Below are 25,877 nucleotides of genomic sequence, written 5' to 3' on the forward strand. Positions count from 1 at the left end.
TCTCCAGAAGGAAATGGGAGATCCGGTCACCCAAGATATGGAGAAGGCTGGGGTGCTCAGCAACTTCTTTACCTCAGTCTTCACTGAGGAGAGCTCTAGCCACATGGCCCAGACCCCAGAAGGCAAGGGCACAGACTGGAAGAGTGACCAATCACCACTGTAGGTGAAGATCAGGCCTGAGCCCATCTAAGGGACCTGAAGGTGCACAAGTCTGTGGGGCCTGATGAGATGCATACTCTGGTCCTGCAGAAACTGGTGGATGTAGTTACTAAGCCACTGTCCATCGTATCTGAGAGGTCATGGCAGTCAAGTTCTCACTGACCAGAAGAAGGGAAATAAAAGCCCCATTTTTAAAAAGGGAAAAAGGGAAGACCTGGGCAACTTTAGGCCAGTCAGTCACACCTCAGTGCCTGGCAAGATCATGGAAACCAATGGATGAGGAATTGGCTGAATGATCGCACTCAGAGCTGCATTCAATGGCTCAATGCCCAAGTGGAGATCAGTAACAAGAGGTGCTCTTCAGGGGTCAGTACGGGGACTGGTGCTGTTTAACATCTTTGTTGGTGACACGGACAGTGGAATTGAGTGCACTGTCAGCAAGTCTGCTGTTGACACCAAGCTGTGTGGTGTGGTAGACACACTGGAGGGAAGGGATGCCATCCAGAGGGACCTTGGCAGGCTTGAGAGGTGGGCCTAGGTGAACCTCATGAAGTTCAAAAAGGCCAAATGCAAGGTCCTGCATCTGGGCTGGGGCAACCCTACACACAAATACAGGCTGGGCAGAGAATGGATTGAGAGCAGCCCTGAGGAGGACCTGAGGATGGTGGTTGATGAGAAGCTCAACATTAACTTCTCAATGTGCACTTGCAGCCCAGAAAGCCAACCATATCCTGGGCTGGATCAACAGAGGAGTGCCCAGCAGGCTGAGGGAGGTGATTCTGCCCCTATACTCTACTCTTGTGAGACTCCAGCTGGAGTGCTGCGTTCAGCTCTGGGGCCCCCAGCACAAAAAGGACATGGATGTATAAGAACAAATCTAGAGGAGGGCCACAAAGATGCTCAGAGGGCTGGAGCACCTCTCCTACAAAGACAGGCTGAGGGAGCTGACGTGGCTCAGCCTGAAGAAGAGAAGACTCTGGGGAGACCTCACTGCAGACTTCCAGTACCTAAAGAGGGCCTGCAGAGAAGCAGGAGGACTCTTTGTCAGGGAGTGTAGTGATAGGACAAGGAATAGTGGCTTTAAACTCAGAGAGGGTAGGCTTAGATTAGATATTAGGAGGAAATTCTTTACTCAGAGAATGGTGAGGTACTGGCACAGGCTGCCCAGAGAAGCTGTGGATGCCCCATCACTGGAGATGCTCAAGGCCAGGCTGGATGGGGCTTTGGGCAACCTGGTCTGGTGGGAGGTGTCCCTGCCCATGGCAGGGGGTTGGAACCAGGTGATCTTTAAGATCCCTTCTAACCCAAACCATTCTATGATTACAGCTTTTCTACAAGGTACTTATGGGAGATAATGTCAGAACTTTACTGAAGTCTAAATGGAGGACATGCACTGCTGTTCCATCATCTACAAAGAGATGTTTTGTAGAAAAAAAAAGATGGAGATGTGCCAACTGCAAGTAATGACCATTTAATAAGCTGACATATCTAACACCAAATTGAATGTCAAACATTTGGCCTATGAGGATAAGCCCACGTAGCCTGGAGAAGTGAATGTTTAAGAAGGTACCTAGCAGTAGTCTTTCAACACTTAAGAGAATATTAAGAAGATAGCCAGGGTCTTTTTCAAGGTATACAGTGGAAGAATGTGCCACAATAATCATAAATAGAAACAGGGAATGTTTCATCCGGACACAGAAAGTATTTTTTTTTCCCTAGAAAAATTAAACACTAGAATAGGCTGCTTGGGAGATTATGGTTCTCTATCCTTTTCTAGACTCAACTGGAAAAAAAATAAGCAATCTGCTTTGAGCAGGAGATCAGATTGAAGATTTCCCAAGGGCCCTTTAATCTGAAAAATTCTATGAAATGACTTTTATTCTGTTTGCAGTGGCCTAACAGCATATACGTAGTGAGCACACACAACGTAACTCATTCATTCTGAAAACCTCATTCACTTATCTGAGTCTTCAGGGTGTTCCGTTTGTTTTGCCAAAGGGACAACACAACATAGGTCTTATTTATCAGTCCACAGGCAGCAGGACAGATAGGTCACCATGTGGGAAAGAAATGCCATTGCAACAAAGGGATATCCTCAATTTTTATCGCCCATAAATCTTCAGACATTCAAAATAGTCAGCAGCAAGAGTCTGTAGTGCATTCAGACTACATAATACATTAAGCATTTCCGCCTCAGACTAATCAGACTGGAGAGTTGACAACCACCTGCTTCTTTCCAGCAGCATAAAAGACAGAAAAAAAAAATCCTCGGGGAGGAGGGACAGAGCACCACTTCTAGTTGTTTATGTTCAGTCAACAACTGTCTGACTGACACAAAAAGCATCCTCTGACTACTTCCATACGCTGGAACCTTCTTCAGTGACAGGTAAGACCATTACATGATTCTATAGAGACACGAGAAGCCAGGTGGCATCACAGTACCTTGCACATTTAAAGAGGGAAATGTAAAAATTAAAATGCTTCACTTCCTCTAAGCCAGAATAAAAACGCTACACAAGCGGTGGCTTTTTTCTTCATTTTTATTTATTTTAAATCTTTTATGTTGAAGATTCTTCTATAGAAAAGCAGAACTTAGGCAGAAGGTAATTTCCAGGTTCATATTTCTAAAATGAGTACTTCTGTATGGCAGCCTCCTTCCAAAAAACATTTAATCAAGTGTTCTTTCTTTGCAATGTGCCATCAACAACAGCAGCTCTCCAGGCCAAATTCTACCTGTTGGCAACCTTGCACAATCCTGCCCTTACTCAAGGACAGTGTGAGAACATGATACAGGAAGTCATTGGGTTTTACTCCATTGCCTGTTTAACAACCATATGCTGACTCCTATAAAACTCATTCAGGTCTAGATGGCAGATTTTAAAGCTCACTCTGGTTATAGTATTCACACTGCACATCGCAGGAAAAGTGGAAAGATTCACACTTGCATTTCCTGGCTAATTTTAGATGTGGTTTAAGAAAATATACTATTAGTAGTGCAATGACATACATGCATCAGGCAGAAATGTGAACAAAGAACAAAATACAAAGAATCTCAGGAGAAATGTAATTCCTTCTGAAGAAAGCCAAAAGGTACAAGCATATAGCTGAGAGAAATCCACGTGACTCAGAATTCTAATCACAACACTGAAATACTGAGCATGCAGCTTTAGGAGACCTAAAAAAAGAAGAAAAAAGTCTGTTGTGACCTCAAGATTTAAAAAAGAAAAAAAGTTTCTATTTTCTGCAGTCTGAAAACAGCAGCTCTGCCAACTGGGAGCAAGTCACCAAATTTTGCCCAGAAAGTGTTTAAGCTAAGCTGTACCAACAGATAAATCTGTCAGTAATGCCATTTACTGACCAAAATCTGCATAACGTTTGCATTATGTTACAAACCTTGTATTAATAAAGGAGAAAGAATTGTACTAAGCTGTGAATTTATATGTATTCACAGTATAGCTGTAATAAGATGTGTGCATGCAGAATCAGAGAATTCAAGCTGGCATAGGGCTATAAAGCCTGGCTACAACCAACTGTTATTTTCTCTGCCAGAGTTTAAACACATTCTCATCCCTCACCTTGGTTTTCCAGGCAACCGTTCCCTAACCGGCTTTACTCTGAATGGGTGAGGTTTGCAAAGACATAGTATTTGAAACATTTAAATTAAACCAGTCTGTTTAAAATGAAATGAGCTGTGCCAAAAACACTGGGGACAAGGGGGAAGGAAGACCAAGAATGAAGATGAAACAGATAACTTAATCAGTTAAAACACAGGATTAAAAAATAGGGAAAGCATAAATGGAGTTGGCTGACAAAAGTCAAGTTACCACCCACAGCTATCCACTACCATTCAGCTCAGTACAGTGTCTGAACTCAACGTTACTGTGTTAACAGTCAAAAAATAATCACTATTCTGTGTGCATGTGGCTAAACTGCACATAAAGAAAAATAAATCACTTCAAGTAAAAAAAAATTCTACTTAACCACAGAATAACAGCAGAACCACCGGTGGCAGTAATCTTGTCAGCCATTCCATCCCTACTTGAGAACCAATCTTTACATGTGTCAATCTACACTGCCCTGCAAAAATGGCCTCTCATGTTCAACTATACCCTTACTAATCCTGATCTTGCCCTTCACAATTCTCATCTTGCTTCTATTCGCCTTCACCCAGACCTCCTCAGGTACCATCTGCGTCTTTCCCACAATCTTTAGCTCAGTTGGGATGTTTTCACTTTCAGATTTTTGAAAATTGTCGTTAACCTGTGAATTCTTTTCCACTTGCTACTCCCTTCTCTGCCCCCCAACCCATTTGCTCTGTCCTTGTAGGCTGGTGATCATATCTGGTTGATTACCCAGTTTCCCAACCACAATTCCTTATTCCTTCCTTCATACCAGCCTACTCATCCTTTTCCCTCCTTCCTCCTACCACACTCACTCCTGGCTGCAATCTTCCCTCAGCAGCTCCCAATTCCAACTCCTGTTCCTGTCTTCCTCATCCTGCAGCAACTGCAAACGCACTCTTGAGCAGAACTGGGCTGGAACATCCTCCACTCAAAAACCAAGCTCCTAAAATCCACCTGGCCAGGATTTCAATGATTCCTGCTCCCTCTGCCAGGAATAACAACAACAAAAAGGAATAACCCTGAAAATGCTGTATTTGTTTTAACTAGGGTTTAGGTTTTAAACAAAATAACTGAGTTTTCACATCCTGTTACAGGAATCCTAAAATTTGAGGTCCTCTAGGTACCAAACATACATAAAGAGCAGACCAGTCATATTTTAAAGTTACTCTTAGAAATCATATTTTTCTGATGTATTAACCTTATACATGCCAGTGGCAGCTTTCTCAGATCCTTTCCATAAAAAGTCATAATGCTGTAAATCTTAAAAACCTAATTCGTTTTCCCATTAACATTGTAAATTACCTTCTACTCTAGAATGTATTTTTTTCTTGTCTATAGTAATTATTTCTTTGTATTTATTCTCCTTACAGAAAATTTGCATGTTGAATTGAGAATGTAACTATAATTAACTTCACAGAATTCTAAGAACTGAAGAAGTTCATGTCATTTAAATGTCAACATCTATTCTACATCCTCCTTCTCCTAAGACATCTTCTGAACTTGTTAAATCTGTCTTCAAGACCATTAATGAAATTCTTCAATTTCACCTTTGCTACTTTTACTGTGATGTATCTCCTTTTATACGAGCGAGAAATTGTGTTTTATATTACTGCATATAAGACAGTTCACTTGATAAACTGGTTAACCAATCTGACTGGATATGCTGAAATCCTAGACTGCTCTAACACTTCTGCTCCAAAGGCCTAAGTTACTTCAGTACAGCAGCACTGATGATGCATAAATAGTATGAGAAGCTCTGACTTCTATGCTGCAGTTCCCTGCTACTTGGCGCACTATCACTTTTCAGTTTGGGGCACACAGTCCCACAGAACAGAAGGATTGCAGAGTCCCACACCTAAGTCTGACTTTCAACACAGCACTGAAGGCACTTGGTCCAATCCAGGTCTCCATCAAACCAGGCTGGTGCACTAACCATGCACTGGACAAAAGGAAGTCACTTCCCATTCTGCGCACGTGCACATGCACACCCCTGCCCAGCTTTGATCAAAACTAACCACGCTCTGCACTGAGTTCAAGATACTCGGAAATGGCCAGGCATGATTTAAGCAAGCCCACATCAAAAACCAGGAGGTCTGAGCATGCATTTGTAGACTTTGCTGAACCGCAACAGTAACGTACAGATCCAAAATGTACCCATTATTTTTCAACACCATGGGAAATTAAGGTACATCTGAAGTTTTAGTAAGTAAATAAAGAAAAAGTGAAAAATGAATGACAACCTGTAACGGAGAGTCTGCAAGGCTTCTGAACGTAGAATTTGAATGAAATCTATGGTCTGGCTGTAGCCCTAAAATTCTGCTTAACACACAGATGTACATTTTTCCTGGACAGTTCTATTCAAGCAGTGACTGGAACTAACCAGTAATTTCTGAAATTACATTATATGACTAAAGCTAAATCTGTGGATAAAAGCATAAAATAAAACGGCACTTAAATTATCCTACTTAATATTTCTGATGTGTAAATTTATCCTTATAAACTGCACATTCACTGTTACCAGAACAAAAAGCCCACTGATGAACTCAATGTCATTAAACCACAGATAATAATCCTTTGAGTTAGAGACAAAATAACAGCTCAAACTTTTAACTTGCTTTTATACAATACAACTCATTAGAGATGAGTAAGCTTCTCTCTCAAAAAAAAGTCTGCACTAGTAATGCTTAGGAAAAACAATTATTTTCTTCACCTTAAAGCAGCAATGGCCAAATACTGATCAAGATAAAATGCACCAGCTCAATGAGCGATTGCTAACAAAAAAAGGCAAAAGTTACATATTTCAATTGGACACAACACTATCAGAGTATTTCACATATGTCCTCTGGATATAGATTACTTTTTCTAATCTAAGGTGTCTGGCAGTCTTTGGTATCTGTTAAGACCTTCAGACACACCTGAGTGGAAAAAAATATCCCAAAAATCGAATTAAATTCCCATAAAACTTCACATTAACATGTAACAGTTGAATGTAACAGTATAATTTTGAATAAAAATGGTTTGCAGATACTACAGTGTGTGCGTCTACCTGTCTGCTTGAAGTCTCAACATAGACAAGGCTCAGCGTTGACTACACGTCACTGGCAAAAAGATTTGAAGCACATATCCTGACTGGTGGTGAAAGCCTTCTGAAGACATGGTACTGGATATAAACCTGAAACAGCCTTCTGCAGAGATGTAACTTCAGTACAGCTGCAAAAACTCAAAAAAAAAAAAAAGTTCCAAGGCTGTACTGCATGAACCTTCACAGCTGGAATAAGGTTGAATGCTGAAAGGAAGGATTTAATGCCAGGCAGCTTGTTCAAAACTCCCCCAACATGCTAAAAATTATGCTATGCATATGCCTGGAAAAATAAACAAATGAACAACCCTCTTTTTTTCCCCACAGACAGTTATCAGCTTATTATAAAACTCTCTGGGGTAAGCTTAGACCATATTTCAAAAGTTAATGTACTAATTAAAATAAGGACCTTGCAGCAGCTAAGTAAAGCGAGCTTTCTTTAATCACTTTGTCCAAACACTCATTTTAAATCTATCCCACCTTGAAAAAAAAAAAAAAAAGCCTCATTTACTTCTACGTGAAGATGCAGTGATAATGTTTCTAAGAACAGTGCAGACAGACAGTCACTGCTATCATCTCCTTCTCCTCCCTGCGTTCTGTTGAGAAGCAGCCAACAGGTCCAGAACTGGGACCTTACCCAGCCCCCACAAATGAAGCCAATAGAGATTTCATATCCTGATTCTCAGTGCAAACATACTACAAATTGAATTGAACTCCCCTTCCTCATTTTTAGGTTATAGTGCAATTAAAAGAAATAAAACAATCCTCCGCATATGTCTGAGATTCAAATCATGCTTTTCTCCTCTTCGTGTGAAGACTGTGAATGCAGAATAAATACTACCTCCTCTCAGCCTAAGACTATTTCTCCGTGAATACAAAGAATCTCCCCGTTTATTATGGAAATCCTACTCAACACCAACTGCTACAGCCAAAATAAGGTCCTATTAGCATCAAAAGTAGATGACAACCCATGAAAAGAGTGCTCTAACATCTAGAAATCATTTTGTATCATTCTGAGATGTCATAGTTCAGCCACGTGTCTAGGGTAGCTGCATATATTTCTTCTTTGCTCTTTAAAAAAAGAAATGGCTGAGGCACGCTTTCAAAATTGATTCTCTATTTTGAATCTGACTGCTCATTTCCTGCCTTGAGGAAAAAAGGATTCCCCTCATAAGGCTAGCAAACTCCACGCTTACAGTCTTGTCCTTTCCCCAAGGATCTGTCTGTAACAAAGCTTTAAAACCATTCTTTCATTATGCAGAGTCTAGACCGAATGTGGCTTCACGTATAAGCTGGAAGGAAATTACGTCAAAGTAGAACAAGTTTTTAAAAAATATGCATATTCAAAATTGCTAATGATCTCATAGTCCTTTTAGCGCCTCCTCTTTATGGACTTTTTGGGAACATTCAAGAAAGGTGCTGTCCTGGTTCTCAAAACAAATTCTGTGCATGGAACAATCACAGGGCAGGTAAATCTGTTTACGATATGACAACCCTCGGTGACAAGCTAGATTCCAAATATCACACATTCCACGTATTACTAAGTGAGCCTACACCCCCAGTGCCTTCCCCTAACAGTGTCGTCCAGCTCTGAAGCATGTCATGTCACAACCACACATAATCCACTGAAAAGCAGAAAATACTTATTTGGAACGTGGTTGAGGGTGTGGAGGAGGCATCACCCATGCTTTCCTTACAAAAACAAAGACGTGATCTTTCTGATGAACTGCTTTTTGGCTCAGCTGTTTTCATGACAACACATGGCTGCTCACACTGCAGTTTGATTGCCCTGATTCCTATCCAGGTAAAGAGGAAGGTTTATAGAGTAATTGCTCTGTACTTGCAAAACTGGCCAGAGGCCCTGAAGAATGACTCAGTGGGAAACTTACAAGAGGAAGGGGGCGGGAGGGGGAGGTGAGCCTCTTTATAATCCCAATATTTATATATATTTTTTCAGTCTAGCTTAGGCCCAAAACAGTAAACTCATGACAAGAAATGACAAACTGGAGGGGGAGGGGGTGAGACGGAAAGGGAGGAGGACATCTGAAGGAACACTGATGGGCAGATTTCTTTTTAAACTTCATTATATACCTGTCACTAGAAATAACAATCTTTGAAAGTGATTTTGTACAGAAATGCTTTTCTGTACAAGCTGAATCAATTTAGGTTGTAATATTAATATTTTTATCATTTTCCACTACTTACCATGAACTTCCTCACAAGGAAATAACTCCCATTTTACGGAAGGTAAGATTTTCATAATCTGTATAAACATTAAGAACTGTTTACATAGACCAACACAGATTGTAACTTAAATAATCTGCTTTATTACAGCTGTAAAGTTTTAATATTAGCATCTATTACTATCAGACATTTTTCAAGAAGTAAATCGAGACCCAATTTTAACCCCTATTAACTGATGATAGAGCACGTGCTACTCAATTTTAATGAGCAAGTCACTGTCAACACAACTCTGAAAAGCTGAGCATTATTTCTTCAGTCCACTCTGAATGATACAAAAAAAATACCATAAATATCAGCATATTTCCATCATTGATTACTAGCTTGCTGAGTAACGCCCTTTCCCAATAGATTAAGCTTGAAATTCAAGCTATGAACTACAATGCAAGCTTTAATGAGAAACAGGACCAGGGAGAATATGGAAAACATCTGAAACAACTAAAAATATATATGAAAAAAATCAATGCCTAGCAAAGAAGTTTTCAAAAAGGATGCTTTCAAATTACGTCAATTTTAACCACTTTCTCATTCCTATTGCATGCAGTATGCCAGGGTCAAAAGTTTGTTCCTGAGAAAGACACTGACCATAAGAATTGAGCTCACATCGTTCCTTTAAAGCAGACAAGAACAGAGGTTTCTGCATGTTTCTTAGGGTCTTAACTCTGAAGAAGAAAACCACTTAATTAACACTTGGTCAAATGTGAACACGGACTTAGCACACTTCTGTGCATTGGAGCCATTCCAAAGAATGCTCATCAAAAGATTTTTGCATGTCTTTAAATAGCAGCCTACTTTCTTAAAGTTTATAAACACTATTCCAGAGAGCATTTAAGCTGATAGGATTGATGATCATATTTACATTTACAAAAAATGAGGGTTAATGGGGAAAAAAAGCCTGAAGAATTTCACCATCAGCCGGATGGAAAAAGTTTAAAAAAAATAAAAAGTACAGTGTTAATGTCATCTCATTTACTAACAGGGCAGAAGCTCATTTGAAGGAATGGGATAAACTAGCCTAAGCTTTTCCACTGAACCACAGAATCATCACAGAATGGCTTGGGTTGGAAGATACCTTCAAGACCACCTGGTTCCAACCCCCTGCCAAGGGCAAGGATGCCACCCACTGATCAGGCTGCCCAAAGCACCATCCAGCCTGGCCTTGAGCACCTCCAGGGATCCACAGCTTCTCTGGGCAGCCTGTACAAGTGCCTCACCACCCTCTGAGAGAAAAACTTCCTCCCAGCCTCTCATCTAAATCTAAATCATCTCTCCTGTTTTGGTTTAAAACCATTCCCCTTTGTCGTGTCATTGCCTGCCCGAGCAAAAAGCTGCTCTCCATCTTTTTTATAAGCCCCGTTTAAGAACTGAAAAGCTGCAATGAGGTCTCCCCAGAACCTTCTCTTCTCTAGGCTGAACCCCAGCTCTGTCAGCCTTTCTTCACAGGAGAGGTGCTCAGAGGGCTGGAGCATCTTCACGGCCCTCCTCTGGACCCGCTCTAACAGCCCCACATCCTTCTGGTGCTGGAGGCCCCAGACCTGGGTGCAGCACTCCAAGTGGAGCCTCACAAGGGCAGAGCAGAGGGGGACAGTCACCTCCCTCCACCTGCTGGCCATTCCTTTGTTGATGCAGCCCAGGATGCAGTTGGCCTTCTGGGCTGCAAGCACGCACTACTGGCTCATATCAAGCTTTTAATCCAGCAAAACCCCCAAGTCCTCTGCAGGGCTGTTCTCAGGGAGTTCTCCCATGTCTGGGATTGCCCTGACCCACGTGTACTGCCTGTAGCACCTCATTCAGTTCACATTGGCCCGTTTCTCAAGCTTGTCCAGGTCCCTCTGCATGGCATCCCTTCCTTCTGGTGTATCAACTGCAACACTCAGCTTGGTGTCACCTGCAAACTTGCTGAGGGCGCACTCGATCCCACTGTCTAGGTCGTCAATAAAGATATTAAACAGCACCAGTCCCAAGACGGACTCCTGAGGGACACCACTCATCACCAGCCTCCACTTGGACATAGGGCCATTGACCACCACTCTCTGGGTGCAAACTTCAAGCCAACTCCTTATCTACTGAATCAAATCCATCTCTTTCCAATTTGGAGATCAGCATACCATGTGAGACCATGTCAAAGGCCTTACAGAAGTTGGGGTACATGATGTCAGTTGGTCTTCCCTTCTCAGTTGATGCAGTCACTCCATCACAGAAGACCACCAGATCGGTCAGGCATGATTTGCCCTTGGTGAAGCCATGCTGACTGCCTTGGATCACCTCTTTGTTTTGCATGTGCTTTGACATTGCTTCCAGAAGGATCTGTTCCAGGATCTTTCCAGGCACAGAGATGAAGTTCACTGGTCTGTAGTTGCTCAGGTCCTCCTTTCTACTGTTTTTAAAAATGGGAGTGATGTTTCCCTTTTTCCTTCACCAGGGACTTCACCTGGCTGCCATGGGTTTTCAAATATGATGGAGAGAGGCTTGGCAACTGCATCAGCAAGTTCCCTCAGGATTCTGGGATGCATGTCATTGGGCCCCACAGACTCATACCTGTTCAGTTATACATATAATACTGAAGAAGACATTAATTTTTCAGACTTCATAGATAGAACTTTCCACTCGAGGCTTACGTTTGTGGAAATAACAGGATCTTGAACATGGGAAGTAGGCATGCAAGCTTCCATTTCCTGAGATTTCAAGAGTTACAAAAGTAGCAAGGAGGAAAAATATTTTTTTTAATCCTAGAGGACACCCTCCCCTCCCACACTCTACCCCCCCAACGTCATTAACAGCTTGTACTTATTAGGTATAAAACATCCTCGTGCACTGAAAAACCTTTACAAAAGTAGCAGAAAACCTGCACATACCTAACTGCATTTAGGCATGCTGCTGAGAAGGTGACTGCCACAAAAACAGTCCGTGCAACTAATCTCAATTTGAAAACTGAAGTTGTTTAATTTACCTCCAGACACCTTTATTTTCTACAAAGGAAATTATTAACAGACAAATAGGCAGTTTTGAGGTTTTATTTTCCTAGGGTTTGCATTTATTCATTTGTTTTCAGCTATAAGAGAATGACAACTTGTAGCAATTACCAAATAACTGCATTTAGCAAACTGATTGCATGGGAAAATAAGAGCAGATGACTGCTATTACCTGGCTGGATGAGAAGGGCTGCTGCTTGAACACACCAAAAGGAACCGATTAGTCCTGCAGAAGGGGCAGGGAGTGATGCAGATATTAAGACTACTCTGCATTAAAAGTAGTTGAAGGGCTGTATTTCTGAAATTCACACCCAAACTAGCCTGGCACACTACTAGCAGGCTGTAAAGGGCAAATACTGAAGAGAAGATGAAGAGAACACAATCATAACAAATAAGTAATAATGGGGGGAGAGCAGCACTGAAGAATACCACATTACAGAAGATCACCAGTTGTGTAATTTGATCTTCTGAACCATCCTCATGCCTTCTGGCAGAAGTCTCACTTCCCCAGTGTGATCCAGATACATGCTAAGGTCATAATTCTACCAGGAGATCAAAATAAGTACTTATAATTCTTTCAAATTTGTACCAAAGATTTGCAATTGTTATATTTTTACCATGATAGATCTTAAGAAATCACCCCATGAATTCACAACTGCTATGTACCAATTTTGCAGACTTTAATTTTATTGTTAACTACTGACCATCTCTCAACATCAGAAGCTTTTCACTTTACTGGCTTAAGATGTATTCTCCTCTTGTTATTACATTTTATAACACAAACTTCATATTTTTAAGAAATAATAGCAGAGTATATATTTTCCTAGATTTGAAAAAAAAAATATAATGGTTTGCAATTCTCTGTAAAAAGACTATGATTTGCTAGTGTTGAAAACAGACTGAAAGAATGTAACTATTATACCCAAATCCAGAAAAATCTGGATAATTTTTTCCCTCCTCTATTTAGAGCAATCATCTTTTCCCCATAAAAAGTAACACACAACTCATAAATTATACTGTGCACAAGTAGAAAAGATTAATAAGTTAATGAGACAAGAACAATACAAGAGCACAACTCTCCTTTTCCCTGAACTGATCGGGCAGAGGAGCATGGTTGCTCAAACAACAAGGCCAAAAAAAAAAAAAAGAGTGAGAAAAGATTAGGGAAATTTCCTTTTTGCACACATGCTCACGGAGACACAAATGATGTACAGAGCTATGTCTCCTCCTTGAATTTTAAGCAGCAGCAGTGAAGCCACAAAACTTTTTCCATGCTGCAGAAGCAGAGGAAAGTCAACTTGCCAAAAGCAAAGCTCTGTCCCCTGTCTGGCTTTTACAGAGGTTATGAAAAATCAAAACACAAGAAACAATTAGTCTAAAAAGAACACATTAATATCTGAACTGCTATCAGGACTTTCAGGAGTCAGTAACAGAACTGGTTACTGTGTACCACTCCCTTTATGGAGAACAATCCAGGTGTCAGAGCTACTGTCTCAGTTGGCTGCAGATTCAGAGAGAGAAGAAGAGTAACAGTGACTGTCGCTTTTCAAGGTGTGGCTCTTCTGACTATGAGGACCAGAAGCACTTCTTGTTACTTTTGATTCAAAAAACGTTTAAAATTGAAGCTAACTTTGTTGGTCAACTCCTTAGCAAACCATAGATTCCGCGGGAGCATAATTCAGATAGGCAGACATCCTGCACAGTAGCATGTTGGGAGGCCAGCAGGTCTGAGGAAGGCCGAGCAAGATCTCAGTGTATGCCAGCACCTATGCTGTGAAACAACATATAAAATATTGATACAAAAAAAAAAAAAAAAAAAAAAAAAAAAAAAAAAAAAAAAAGGAAGGCAAACTGGAGGGGGTGTAGGAGGCAGAAAGAAGGTTTAACAGAGTTACAAGGAGCTTTGTATTAGAAAAGAAATGCTGAAAGACAACTAGGGAGACATCCCTAGAAAGACATTAAAATATATTGACACTCAAACTGGGAGTAAAATTCTGGTCTTAAAAGGGACTATTGACTAGGAAAAAAACCCAAACCAAACAAACAAAAAAGAACACAAACTGTTCTATGTTCATTAACAAAATGACAAAGAAGGAAGAGTCAGATCCAGTACAATCCCTATCTTCCAGATCCTCTGAAGGCACTCTGACTAGGAATCAGGAGGATGAACAAAGCCAGGCTTTACAAAAGAAAAATACACGTAAAAGTGGTATAGGATAGTATATTCATCTCCAAAATCAAACTAAAAACTGCCTGAAGAACCTCTTAAAATTACAGAAAAATAAACTGAGATTAGAAATGTAAAGCATGGAACAGGAGTAAGATTTATGAATTTTAACAGTCACTATTAGAGAAAAAAGTGCTAAAAGTTTCCTTAGTAACTACAGCTGCATCTGAAGATGAGGCAAGAAAGAGTACACGGTATTTCTCTTTAAAGAAACTCCCTCATGCTTTCTAAAGGAAATAAACACAAGACACAGCCATCTTCTTCAGTGATGCAGGCTTTATAACACACACTCTTCCAAAGACTCTCAGTCACGAAAACTGGCCAAAGCTTCTCTTTTTAAGAGTACAATTCAAAATGTAGGACCAAACAGCAGTTCGAGATAAATTTCCTCAAGAAACTAGAGATGGCAGCAAAGTCTCAAGCTATCAACTGAGGGGAAGAGAAAAAGGTAAATGAAAAAGAAAAGTTCTGAATAATTCTTACAGCCTTGTTCAGTCAGTAAACATTTTAGGTTGCTTTTTTTTTTTTTTTTTCCATTTTCAAAAGTGACAAAAATTGGAAAACCCATGAGAAAGTACAGGTTTATAAGCCATAGTAAGGCTTCCTTTTTGCCTTTAAATGCAGTGACTTCACAGAACAATTTTTAGCACGTATCACAGAGCATTTTAAGCCACCTTTCAACAAAATACGTGTGTTTCACTCTATGATGTATCACTATTCCCAGAAGGCACCACTGACTTCTGAATATTCCAGCCATGTATCTGAACATCTGAGACACATTTCAGGAAGGTATTATTATGCTTTTCCTTGGCTTTGCAACTGCAACAAATACCGAAAGATGGTGAATAGTCTGAGTGTCAAGAAGAGAATTTTGAACTCTCAGCTTTCTGCAACACTTTACTTACGTATTTTTTCAAAACTTTAATGTAGGAAATAAAGACATTCTGAAAAGACAACAAATATTCAGGGAAAGAATCGCTGAAGATTCACGATGTGATCTCTGCTAAGCTGCATCCCCCCAAAAAACTCAAACTGCACACTTCCAAGTTTGCCATTTAATTCTAAAACAAAGAGCCACGTGTATTGAAGAACCGTCCCAATAGCAATGACTAGCTCAGTATCTCATGACTAAGCTTGCCTAGGAGAACTCTCAAACCACAAGTTCTCCTATGCGTTTTGCCTAGCTACTAACCAAGATGCTACAAGACAGGGGAAACAAAGATATTCTCAAAGATATTCTCAACATTTCCAGATGACTTCTTATGGAGTAATATAACAAATACCAGATCACTGAGAAGGGAAAAGGAGCATGCAGTGATGACTATTTTCACTAAGGAGAAAAAAAAAAAGTCTGATTCCCAGTCCCTAATCTGAGAGAACTGTGTATTCCATACAGACAACAGAGGGAAACCAACTCCACACCCAGCCTATTTGAAAACATTCCTAACTGGCAGAGCAAACAGACAATTAAAGCCTCTGCAAATTTCAAAGTAGGAAATTAAGAAACTGAGAAAGAAGATACAACTGCAACAGTTCAGAAAGTATCTTGTCTCGGTAGCAGCTATGACGTATTGAACACTTTCCAATCAGAAGTGCCTGCAGCTGATAAAAAACCTGACACACTTGAGATCTAAGATTAGAGGAAAAGCTCCTGACATTTTTAAGCACCATGTTTACTTTATGCTTTTAAAGACAGTTGAACCTTAAGGGCTGAACAGCCAAGAAATCCAGCCAACAGGTAACCATTTTTTTTTCCCCACAGAGGAAAAAGCAAAAAAAAAAAACCAAAGAAACCAAAAAAGACACCTTAATCTAATAGCTGTAACTGAGCAGAACAATTCTGTCTGACCTTCAGTTTTCAAAGCCCCTTTTGTTGCTTTCATCTCTATAGCACTGGAGCTCTGGAATGATGCTTGCAGGAATGTAGTAAGGAAAAGATTACCTTTGTTTTGGGGAGCACGAGGGAAAACAATGCTTTCTGTAAGCAGAAATTGGTACTTTGCAATCTAAACTTGATCTAGATACACTAACAGAATCTTTCATTGAAAAAAGTGAACACTGTAATTAAAGCAAGTTTTGATCAATACAATATATTTTAATTTTAGGTTTATAGCAAAAAAAAAAAAAGTAAAAAGATAGCTCAAGAAAATTTCAGTTTTGAACTTGAATTCTTGCATGTAATCACATCAGAGCCGTAAGTAACAGAATTCAGTTTGTTTTCTGTAACAATTAGAAGCAATTACAAGCACTAAGCATGCTTGAGGTTCAGAGTGTAAGCTGTGCATCCAGCTGCTAATACTTAAATCCTGAAGGTCCAAACAAAACACATGCACACTTGAAGAGCATTTATAGAACTAACCATATCATAAGCTAATATGCTTTAAAGAATTAATTCAAATATTCATAAAAAAGTATCAGATTTACAACTGATTTTCTAACTTTAATTTGTCTTTACTGTGTATCCTACTTGAATCCCAAATGAGGTGAGGTCCTGACAAAGTTGGAGTTTGATTTTCATTATGGGGAATGTTTTTATGTATTGAAAGAAGAAAGAAACAAATTAAGAACACAAAAACAACTAGGTGTGATTTTGCATTTAATAACTGCAGCTTAATTTGTAACTTTTTTTCCTTTAAAACAAACAAACTTTCCTTCCCTCTCCCCCACTGTCCTTGCCATTTCCTTGACTGTTTCAGTAATTAAGAGTCTGGGGACTATCTTCACGTTTATAAAGCATAGAGGATGAGTAGATAATGCACCAGGAATGGAAGTGGGAATGGAAGCACATAAAAAGAACAGGATCTTCCTCTTCCAGCAACAGTAAACGATTCATCTCACATCAGAAAATTGCACTCATACACTTCTACAATGCCTCATACAGGAGCACGAAGAGGAGAAGAGCTACAACCACCACATTTACTGAATCTTCAGACTGCCTACAACTTGACACAGCTCTCTCTCAGGAATCGGGAAGTACTTGGAGGCTGCTTCAGCCAGTGCTCGGGCAACCTGTGAAAGTGGAGATGCAGAATTTCACCTCACTTCCCACCCTGGCTTGCTGCTCTGTACAGACACACTGGTGCTGACCACAGACAGATAGATGTTTGATCCAAACCCTCCTGAGCTCAACCTATCTGGTCCTGCTGGATTCAAGTTCAACCCCGGCAAACCTCTGTTCCGGGAACAGTTATGAAGTCAGATCACTGCTGATGCAGGACAGATCCTATCTCTGGAAGACATCACGCCCTAATTTTTTTGTAATCTTCCCAAGCTACCCTACTCCCACCTTCTGTATCATCTTTACCTAATCAACAGGGGAAGAGATAAGATTACTTCACTTGCTTCTTCACTGTTCTTCACATTTACAGGTGTATAGGTCCTTCTAGCACGAGTGTCAATGAGTGCTTCCCTGCTATTCAGAACTGGTACCCTCAGTTCAGAACAGAGGGCAACATCTGGAGCAAAAAAAAAACCTGCAAAAAGTGAGCAGCTAACAGCTCAATTCACAGCAGCAGCTGCAGGATTATCCTAAAGGAAAATGACAGGATAACCTACACTCTTTCAGGCTTGCACATCCAGAATGCTGCCAACAGTTTTACTCATAGACCCTCTCCCCAGATTAAACTGACACAACCAAGAAGATGAGGAAATATGTCCGAAGATCTTGTCAGGACAAGTGAAACTTCCTTTTAGGGGAAATATTTAGAGCTTTTTTATATATATATATAAAAAAAACCCTCTCTCCCCTGCCCCCCCCCCAAAAAAAAAAAAAAAAAAGGAAAATATTATTCCATGAAAAAGACAGAACTGAAGAGAGGTGTCAAGGTGGCAAAAAGCAATGAACTGGGGACCACTTTTGTAAAAGCGTGTCTTTTTTTTTTTTTTCTCCTCTCATTATGACAACAGGTCTAATGCTGGGGAAGGCCACAATGAATCCAATGAAAAGAAAAATGGATCCTTTACAAACCTACATTAGAAGGCACCTAAGTAAAGGTAGACTTCACATACAGTTCAGAATATCTTGCAGACCTCTGTACTTGAGAAACCTCAGCCTCACTACGTAATGACTTTTTTCATTACCCCTATGGCTCTTCGGGTCAAAAATATCCAAATGTGAACTATCTTTCAAGCCCTAGTTACAATGAGTTTCAGTGAAATTCTGGATTAACCAAAGAATCAGGGGTTCCCTAGGAATTCTAAAAATTCTGTTCAGAGGCAAGCTCTTCACAGTTTTCTTAATTCAGGTATCATTAGAAATTTACTCAACATGAAATCCTAGCAACAATTGCTTACATATACACTATTCAGAAAAGCAAATCAGGACATTAGTCAAAAATGAAATCAGGGTACCTGCAAGCCACTGGAAAGCCAAAAAAGTGAAAGAGCCACATGAAAAACTACTTAACCAAACACTATTTAGAAATCTCCAGTTCCTTTAGAATTCAAGGGGCATACAGTGAATGTTGTCAGTGTGTAGGAACTATGCATCAAATATTGTTGTCTTCACATGGTAAAGACATGCTTCAACTACTGGTTTATTAAAAGACTGAGTCAGTGTATAAAACGACAAAGTATTGACAATATAGAAATTCTGAAAAGTTTTTCACATGGGAAAAAAAGTTATTGTCCCAATGTACCTTGAAGACTACAATAAAAGACAGGAGGTTTGTAGTAACTCCACAGCTACCCCGTCTTACCCCATTCCAGCAAAAAGATGTAAAAGAGCAAGGCATCTGTCAACCAAGGGAGGGTGACGTCTCTCATTTGAAACTACACTAGGAAATAGCTCTTTTTTCTCCTAACTAAAATGAAGCACTGCATTTGAACCAAAACAAGTGCCAGGGATCACTTACACCTACAGTTTAGACCCCATTCTTGAAGGCAACAGAGCTATTTTAATAAAAAGATCAAACTCTTAGCGGATTTTCGAAATTGAGGCAGCTCTTTTGTTCCACAACTTCTCAGTCAGCTGATCCAGAATCCCAGTGGCTGACTGGTCTCAAGTCTCATAATCTGCAGACTAAAATTGCTCAGGACTAGTCTGCACACAGCTGCTTGAGTGTTTTAAGCACAAAAAAAAAGTATTTGCAAAGCCCTTGCACAATCTTTCTCAGGTTATCTTTTCCTAAACTGTGTTTCTTCAAAATCCCCTCCTAAAAATGACTCTACCTCCCAATCATCACAGCTGTCTTGTTCACATCATAAGGATGTATGAAAGAAAACATCTGCTTATCAAAACAACACAAGAAGAAGCCAAACAAGTAGAAGGGAGAGTGCCAATGAAAGCGGTGTTCTCTGCAACTAAATATTTTAAATCCACCCTGCACTCAGCTACAGCTGGATAGAACTTCTTAAGCAGAACCAGGTCAGTATTACAGTTACAATCTGTAGCACACTAACTTAGCTAAGAAGATAGTCTATCAACTGTATGCTTCAAATAATTTGATGTCAGTTTCCTAAAGCAATGCAAGTTATTATGACCCCACACTTAAACCAAACATTCATTTTTAACCTGTTCATCTCAAACACTTGAGCACAAGTCAGATGACAATGCTTTATTAGCACACTAGTATTTCACACAGGAGTAAGAATTCAAAACACTAAATTAGACAAATGGCTTTCCATATACCTGAAAAGTTCCCTTCCCTCCCCCTACTTCCCAAACAGTGAGTGCACGCTGCAATTTTTTCACGCTTTCATTTGGCTTGTCAAAATTATACCCAGCAGTTATTTCAATTGGTTTTACAGGAGATGCAAACTTCAACAGTGTACTAGAGAAAAAACACATTTGAGACAACAGTATTCTCACTCCCACACAGAGAAAACGGAGGCAGTAATGAAGAACGGTATCACTGAAACCATCAGAATACTTCTAGATAGTTTTGTTATCACCACCCTTAAAATCACTGACGTATTTCTTGGGATTCTATCTTGAGAGCTCTCCTCTCCTCACTTTCCTAGTAACACTGACTGTGATCCAAATCCAAAGCATGTTCACCTCCAGGTAACAGCTCAGGATGGGACTGCAATCATCCTCCTCTTGTCCAACTGGAATGGGAAAAGAGGCCTTCATACTTCAGTGCCAAAAAGAAGCCCTCTGTCCCACTGCCTGCTCCTAGACCCTGCATCCTTCCCCCTTCCCTCACGTCTGCCACGTTCCAGCACTGCTGGTGGGTTGCAGTAGAGAGGAAGTCTTCAGGCTCTGGACACCATAACTCCTTCTTACTAGAGGGAAGAGCCCAAGCAGAGAGAATCATCCCATCATAGGAGGAGAGTTGAAAAACTAAAACCCTCAGTGTGCAGCACAGGAGAGGGCTGGTCTGAGCCCAAACACACTGCAGAGAGCATCCTGAAAACTAGAGTAGCATTAGCACCAATCATGACATTGTTTTTTGATACTAAAAATGCCAGCAACTACACTATTACCATGCACAATAACTGTACATATTCATGGTCCACAAGTAAAAAACAATTAGAAAAAATTGTAGTTCATGTGACCATCGATATGAAGACCAGTGACTTCAGTTGTGACCAATGCCCACTTTAACACAAATGAACTATTATCACATTCTATTTATAACTTTAAAATTTGGAGATGTATATCAACATAAACTATACCAAAGCAACCTGCAATCCTACTGTTAGAAAGAATCAGACAGTCTTTATGGTACCCCTCTAATGCTAACATACACTAACGTGAACCTTAATAGGTGCAAGAAGTCAATATCTGTTTTTAATACCTGAAAAAATCCCCTCAGAACAAGGACTGTAGCTGCCATAAAAGCCTTATTTGGACTTTAGATTCGATATCAGCTTTGCCTGTTCTAACTTAAAGACGGGCGTTCTCTTTGGCACAAAGAAAGCTCCTCTTATATTTATATGGAGTTCCTACGACAAACTCAGAATAGTTCTTACTCAGATGAATACCCAAGATGTTGCAGCCCTACACCCACTGTTTTATGAACTACTCAATGCATTCTGAATGCAAATGTTACCATCCCCGGATACAGCAACATGTTTCTGAAGGCCAAGCTAGAAATCCCCAGTAACTTCTTGCATGAAGCGTGCTTGCGTCAGCCAAGTCTGAAGACGGGACAGTAACCTAGAACACAACGTGGCTGGTGAAGTAAAACTACGTGACTAATGCTAGCATCATAAACATCACTTTACAAAGTTTAACAAGAAATTGGATTTATTATTCCAATTTTTATCCCTGCATAGCTTTCAGCAATGGAAATGGTATATTGGAAATGCATGCAAATGAAGACTGCCCTTCATTTTTTTCCCCTAAAGGAAACATGGATTAAGATTTCTCTCTATCCCTCCTGGCTTTTCTCCTGCCCTCTATCTATTCAAAATGAAAAATGCATGCTTACAGAACTTAAACACATTAAATGCCACATAATAAACAGTTTATCACTCTGTCATTCCCATCTACTCTCTCACATACTGTGTAATAATACACTGTTACTGTTGCACACTCCAGCAAAAAGCTGTTATCCCTACATTTATACAAAACAAATCTCATCAGTTTATTTTATTTAAAATCGTTTAAAGTTTACTCAAGTTCAGAATAGGCTTCAACAAATTGGAACACAGTGTCAGCTACTGAACTTCCATGAAGGACTCATTTCTCAAGTCAGTTGTAAGGGAACTTTGGGATTTCTTTTATAGAGTTAGATGAAATATTCCATCATTTCACAATCAAAGATCTCTTTCCCATGCCCTTTCTGGAAATACCTTTTACTACTTGAAATGACAGCGGTAACTACCTCTTTAGGAACGATAAACTATACATGTTTTAACATTTCTTGCGTCTAACACGCAAATTGGGGGCAGATGTGCTATTTGCAAGAACCAGATTACTGTATCAATCAATAATAGCTCACAGGAACACGCAGACATTTAGTTATGTTTCACTGAAAGATATTTAGCAAGACGCATATGTAGCAATGCAAAGCAGATTAACAAAGGTTTTCCTCAAGTTGCTAAAAGATGAGCTGGGTGCTACCAAGAAATCGGAACGCTGAATAAAGCTACCACATCCCTGGTTCCCCGGAAGTCAGCTGCATAGTACTTCAAAGAAACAGGAAAACTACTCGTACAACCATACACGAAAACGTGTGGTTTTTATTTTTTATTTATTTTTTAAGAGGACTGATGTGACATCTGTGCAGAAAACCCTTCACACCATCACCGCTGCTATTTTCAGTGATCCATCCTAGTTTTGCTACAGTGCTCTTGGCATTGTTGTGCTACTATGATTCAATATTTATCTGTTAGGTCTAGTTACAACGCAACACACCTGCAATACTTAAATCTCACACGAAGCTTCCTTGGCCAATACCTCATTCACAGTTTTTGAACCTTGAATCCCTTCAAAATTCTCTGATCACAAAACAAAAAGTCATCTGAGATGTGTAAACATCTGGACTGCTGTGAATTACCCATTCCCTGAAAGAACGTGCAGTCACGTCAAGCATAATCACTTCACCTTCTTTCTAACGGTAATCAGGTATGAAACAAACTGCGTGTGAACTGCAGTGGTTAGCATAAAACCACTTGTGAAAGGAACTTGCCAAAAATCATCTTCAAAACGCGCCTAATAACAGAGTTTTGCTCCTCGGCCACGGAAGCTCCCCACCAATAACCAGCATTAAGCTAAAGTGACCACATACAGCTTATGACTTCAAACAAGGCCCTTTGAGCTTCATGTTTCTAAGAGTTGTTTGTATTGAGAGAAAGGTAATAATACCCTGGGAAATGACAGAACGGACTGCTGAAACTTCCGCTGGCAACAAAGTAACCTGCTAAGTCCAAGACCTGCATTTTAGTATAATCCTGAGGAAAGATTAATTCTGGAATATTTTTAGACCTAGCCTTGGAAGCAGACAGCAGTAGATGAAAAGCGTACTGGTGGGGAGTGGGCAAGAGAATACATGCAGCAAAACCTCTTTGTTTACAATCAGAACACAGGGAACGTTATTCTTATAAAACCCACTGCCAGGAAGAAAAAAACTGCAGGCACCCAGAACAGTGTCACTACCGGGGCTCCCCAGCAATCTCAGCTCCCAAAGGAGAAACACACAGAAAACTGGGAAGTCACAACACTGCTACGTCTTCCACGTCCGTTTTGCAACACAAGCACAACTACAGAAGATATGCGAAAGATGACGGATAAAAAGGGTTTCGAAACAGGCAGTCACGAAAATCTGGAGGGGGGAAACCGAGCTCAGCTGCTATTCTTTATCACAGTGTGATCTGGGGGGGGGGGGGGATGTCTGCGTTTCCTTGGAGCGGTTGCACACAAGGCTGCGACTTGAGCTGTCACCTCCACCCAGCCCCAAAGAAGCGGCGACCCAAAGGAGGGACACGCTGGCGACTACCTCAACTCCCGGCTTTGAGACGAGCCTCCAGCACCGCTTTTAATACCAACAGTTGCATAATGAGACTTGGGAAGGCCAAGTTCCCCCCCTTGCCTCGCACACATCCCCATCTCTCTGAGCGGAGAAGGGGGGCAAGGTCTGCACGCAAGCCCGTGCGCGCCACTAACAAGCCGGTCATTGTGCGGAGAGAAAGGAAAAGGGAGAGCAAATAAATAAATAAATTAATTAAATAAATATAAAGGAATACCGCCCGACACCTGGCGTGTGAGGACACCCGAGGAATAGGTGGATCTATGGGGGGGGGACCCAAGGAATAGGTGGATCTATGGGGGAAAGGGGGGGGGGGGTGAAGCTCTTTTCCTCTCCCTTCCTTTCGCTGATGGGTGTGCCGAGGATGGGATCCGGGAAAGTGGGGGGGGGGGGGGGGGGGGGGAAGGCGGAGGAGAAGAAAAAGGGGGTGGGCAGCGGCTGCCGCTTGCTGCATGCAGGCAGCCGGGCTGGGCGGTGATCATGGTGGCTGAGCAGCCACCGGGGCGCTTCTCCCTCTTCTCCAACCCCCCCAACCCCCCCCCCCCACCTCCTTCCCCAAACCCCATCAGCAGCGCGGGGCCGGCTGCCCAGCATCCCCCTCCCCGTCCATCCCAGTCCCTGCCGGCGGGGACTCACTTGCCGATCACCTCGCACAGCTCGTACACGTCCTCGAACAGCACGTCGTCGTCGGCCATGGTCCGCCGGCGGGGGGCTCGCAGGGGCGGGGGCTCACACAGGGGCGGGGGAGGGGAGGGGAGGTGCTCACCCCCCCCCCCGCCGCGCCAACGGCCGCGCCAACGGCTCCCCCCCCGGCGTCAGGCGGCGTGAGGAGGCGCCGCCGCCGCCGCCCGGGGGCTCCCGCGGCCGCGCCGGGACTCCCCGCTCCTCCTCCTCCTCCCCGCTCCTCCTCCTCCTCCTCCGGGCCCCGCACGACCCCACCTTCCTCCCCCTTCCCTCCCCTCCCCTCCCTCCCTCCGTCAGCCGGCGGCTCCGGCTAGCGGGGCGGCGCGAGGTCCATCATGGAGGGGCAGGGAGCGGCGGCGGCAGCAGCAGCAGGAGGAGGAGGAGATGAAGGAGGGAGGGAGGAGGGAGCGGGAGCGCGCGCCGGGAGGATAATAGCGGGCGGGGGAGGGGCCGTGCGCGGCCGTTGGGCGCGCTCCCGACCGCCAGCAGCAGCAGCAATAGGAGGAGGAGGGAGGGAGGGAGGGGAGGTGCGGGCGCGCTCCCGAGCGCCTTCACGCAAGCGCTCGTGCGCGCGCACGCAAGTGGGTGGGTGGGTGGGGGGGGGCGCGCTCGCTTCCTCTCCCTTTGCCTCTCGCCCCGCCCCGCCCGCCGCCAGGGGCGCGCAGGCGCGGATGACGTCATGGTGCGGGGAGGGGGGCGCAGGTGCCGGGCGGCAGACGCTGCCCTCGCCTCAGCCGCCCTCAGGGACCAACGGTCTCTGTACGCGTGGTTGTCGCGACGCTGCCTGTCGTGACAGAGCCCCCCCGTGGCGAGAGTTGGTGCCCCGAGTGCTGGCCGGGCGCGGCGGGAGTGGTTTTGTCCCGCCAGCATCGTAGTTTGGAGTTTTCTGGCAGGCAGCACTCCTCGCTGTCCCTCAGAGTGAATTAAAACGACCTTTTATTAATTACACATCCAGCTTATTAATTACACATCCAGCTTATTAGTTACACATCCAGCCGGACGTGCCCTCTCAACAGCTACTCAGCCATCTCTCCACGTCCAAGAGCTCCAGTGAATGTCACAGAATCACAGAATTTCTAGGTTGGAAGAGACCTCAAGATCATCGAGTCCAACCTCTGACCTAACGCTAACAGTCCCCACTAAACCATATCCCTAAGCTCTACATCTAAACGTCTTTTAAAGACCTCCAGGGATGGTGACACCACCACCTCCCTGGGCAGCCTGTTCCAGTGCCTCACAACCCTTTCAGTAAAGAAGTTCTTCCTAACATCTAACCTAACCTGAGTCCTCACCCTGCTGGATCCCATCCTGCAATTTTTAACATTTTCACAAAAAGCTCTTTACAAAAGATGCCGAGTTGCTCAGGTGTGCTTTCCCGAGCCTTGGCTTGTAGGAGAAAGCGAGGCGCTGCTGAAGGAAGCAGTCATCGCTCTTTCGGTTTCCCAAGTATTTATTTTGCTGAAGTGCTTTGGCACC

At 42.2% G+C, this 25,877-nt stretch overlaps 1 protein-coding gene across 12 annotated transcripts in view; it reads right to left on the reverse strand.

The window, feature by feature from the left end:
• Nucleotides 1–24,915, reverse strand: part of CASK (calcium/calmodulin dependent serine protein kinase) — a 220,612-nt gene extending 195,697 nt beyond the window's left edge. For 4 of the 12 annotated variants that reach the window (XM_072027807.1, XM_038171391.2, XM_038171375.2 and 1 more), the window contains exon 1: nt 24,354–24,913. In XM_072027807.1, coding sequence (XP_071883908.1) covers nt 24,354–24,412 — 59 coding nt within the window. In that variant the 5' untranslated portion in view covers nt 24,413–24,913. Of the gene's footprint in view, nt 1–24,353 lie in introns of all 12 variants that reach the window. The other 8 variants (XM_038171400.2, XM_038171386.2, XM_072027790.1 and 5 more) reach the window with 3 other exon arrangements.
• Nucleotides 24,916–25,877: the final 962 nt, after the last annotated feature.

The sequence above is a fragment of the Anas platyrhynchos genome, chromosome 1, assembly GCF_047663525.1.
Source record: "Anas platyrhynchos isolate ZD024472 breed Pekin duck chromosome 1, IASCAAS_PekinDuck_T2T, whole genome shotgun sequence".
Taxonomy (NCBI): Eukaryota; Metazoa; Chordata; class Aves; order Anseriformes; family Anatidae; genus Anas; species Anas platyrhynchos.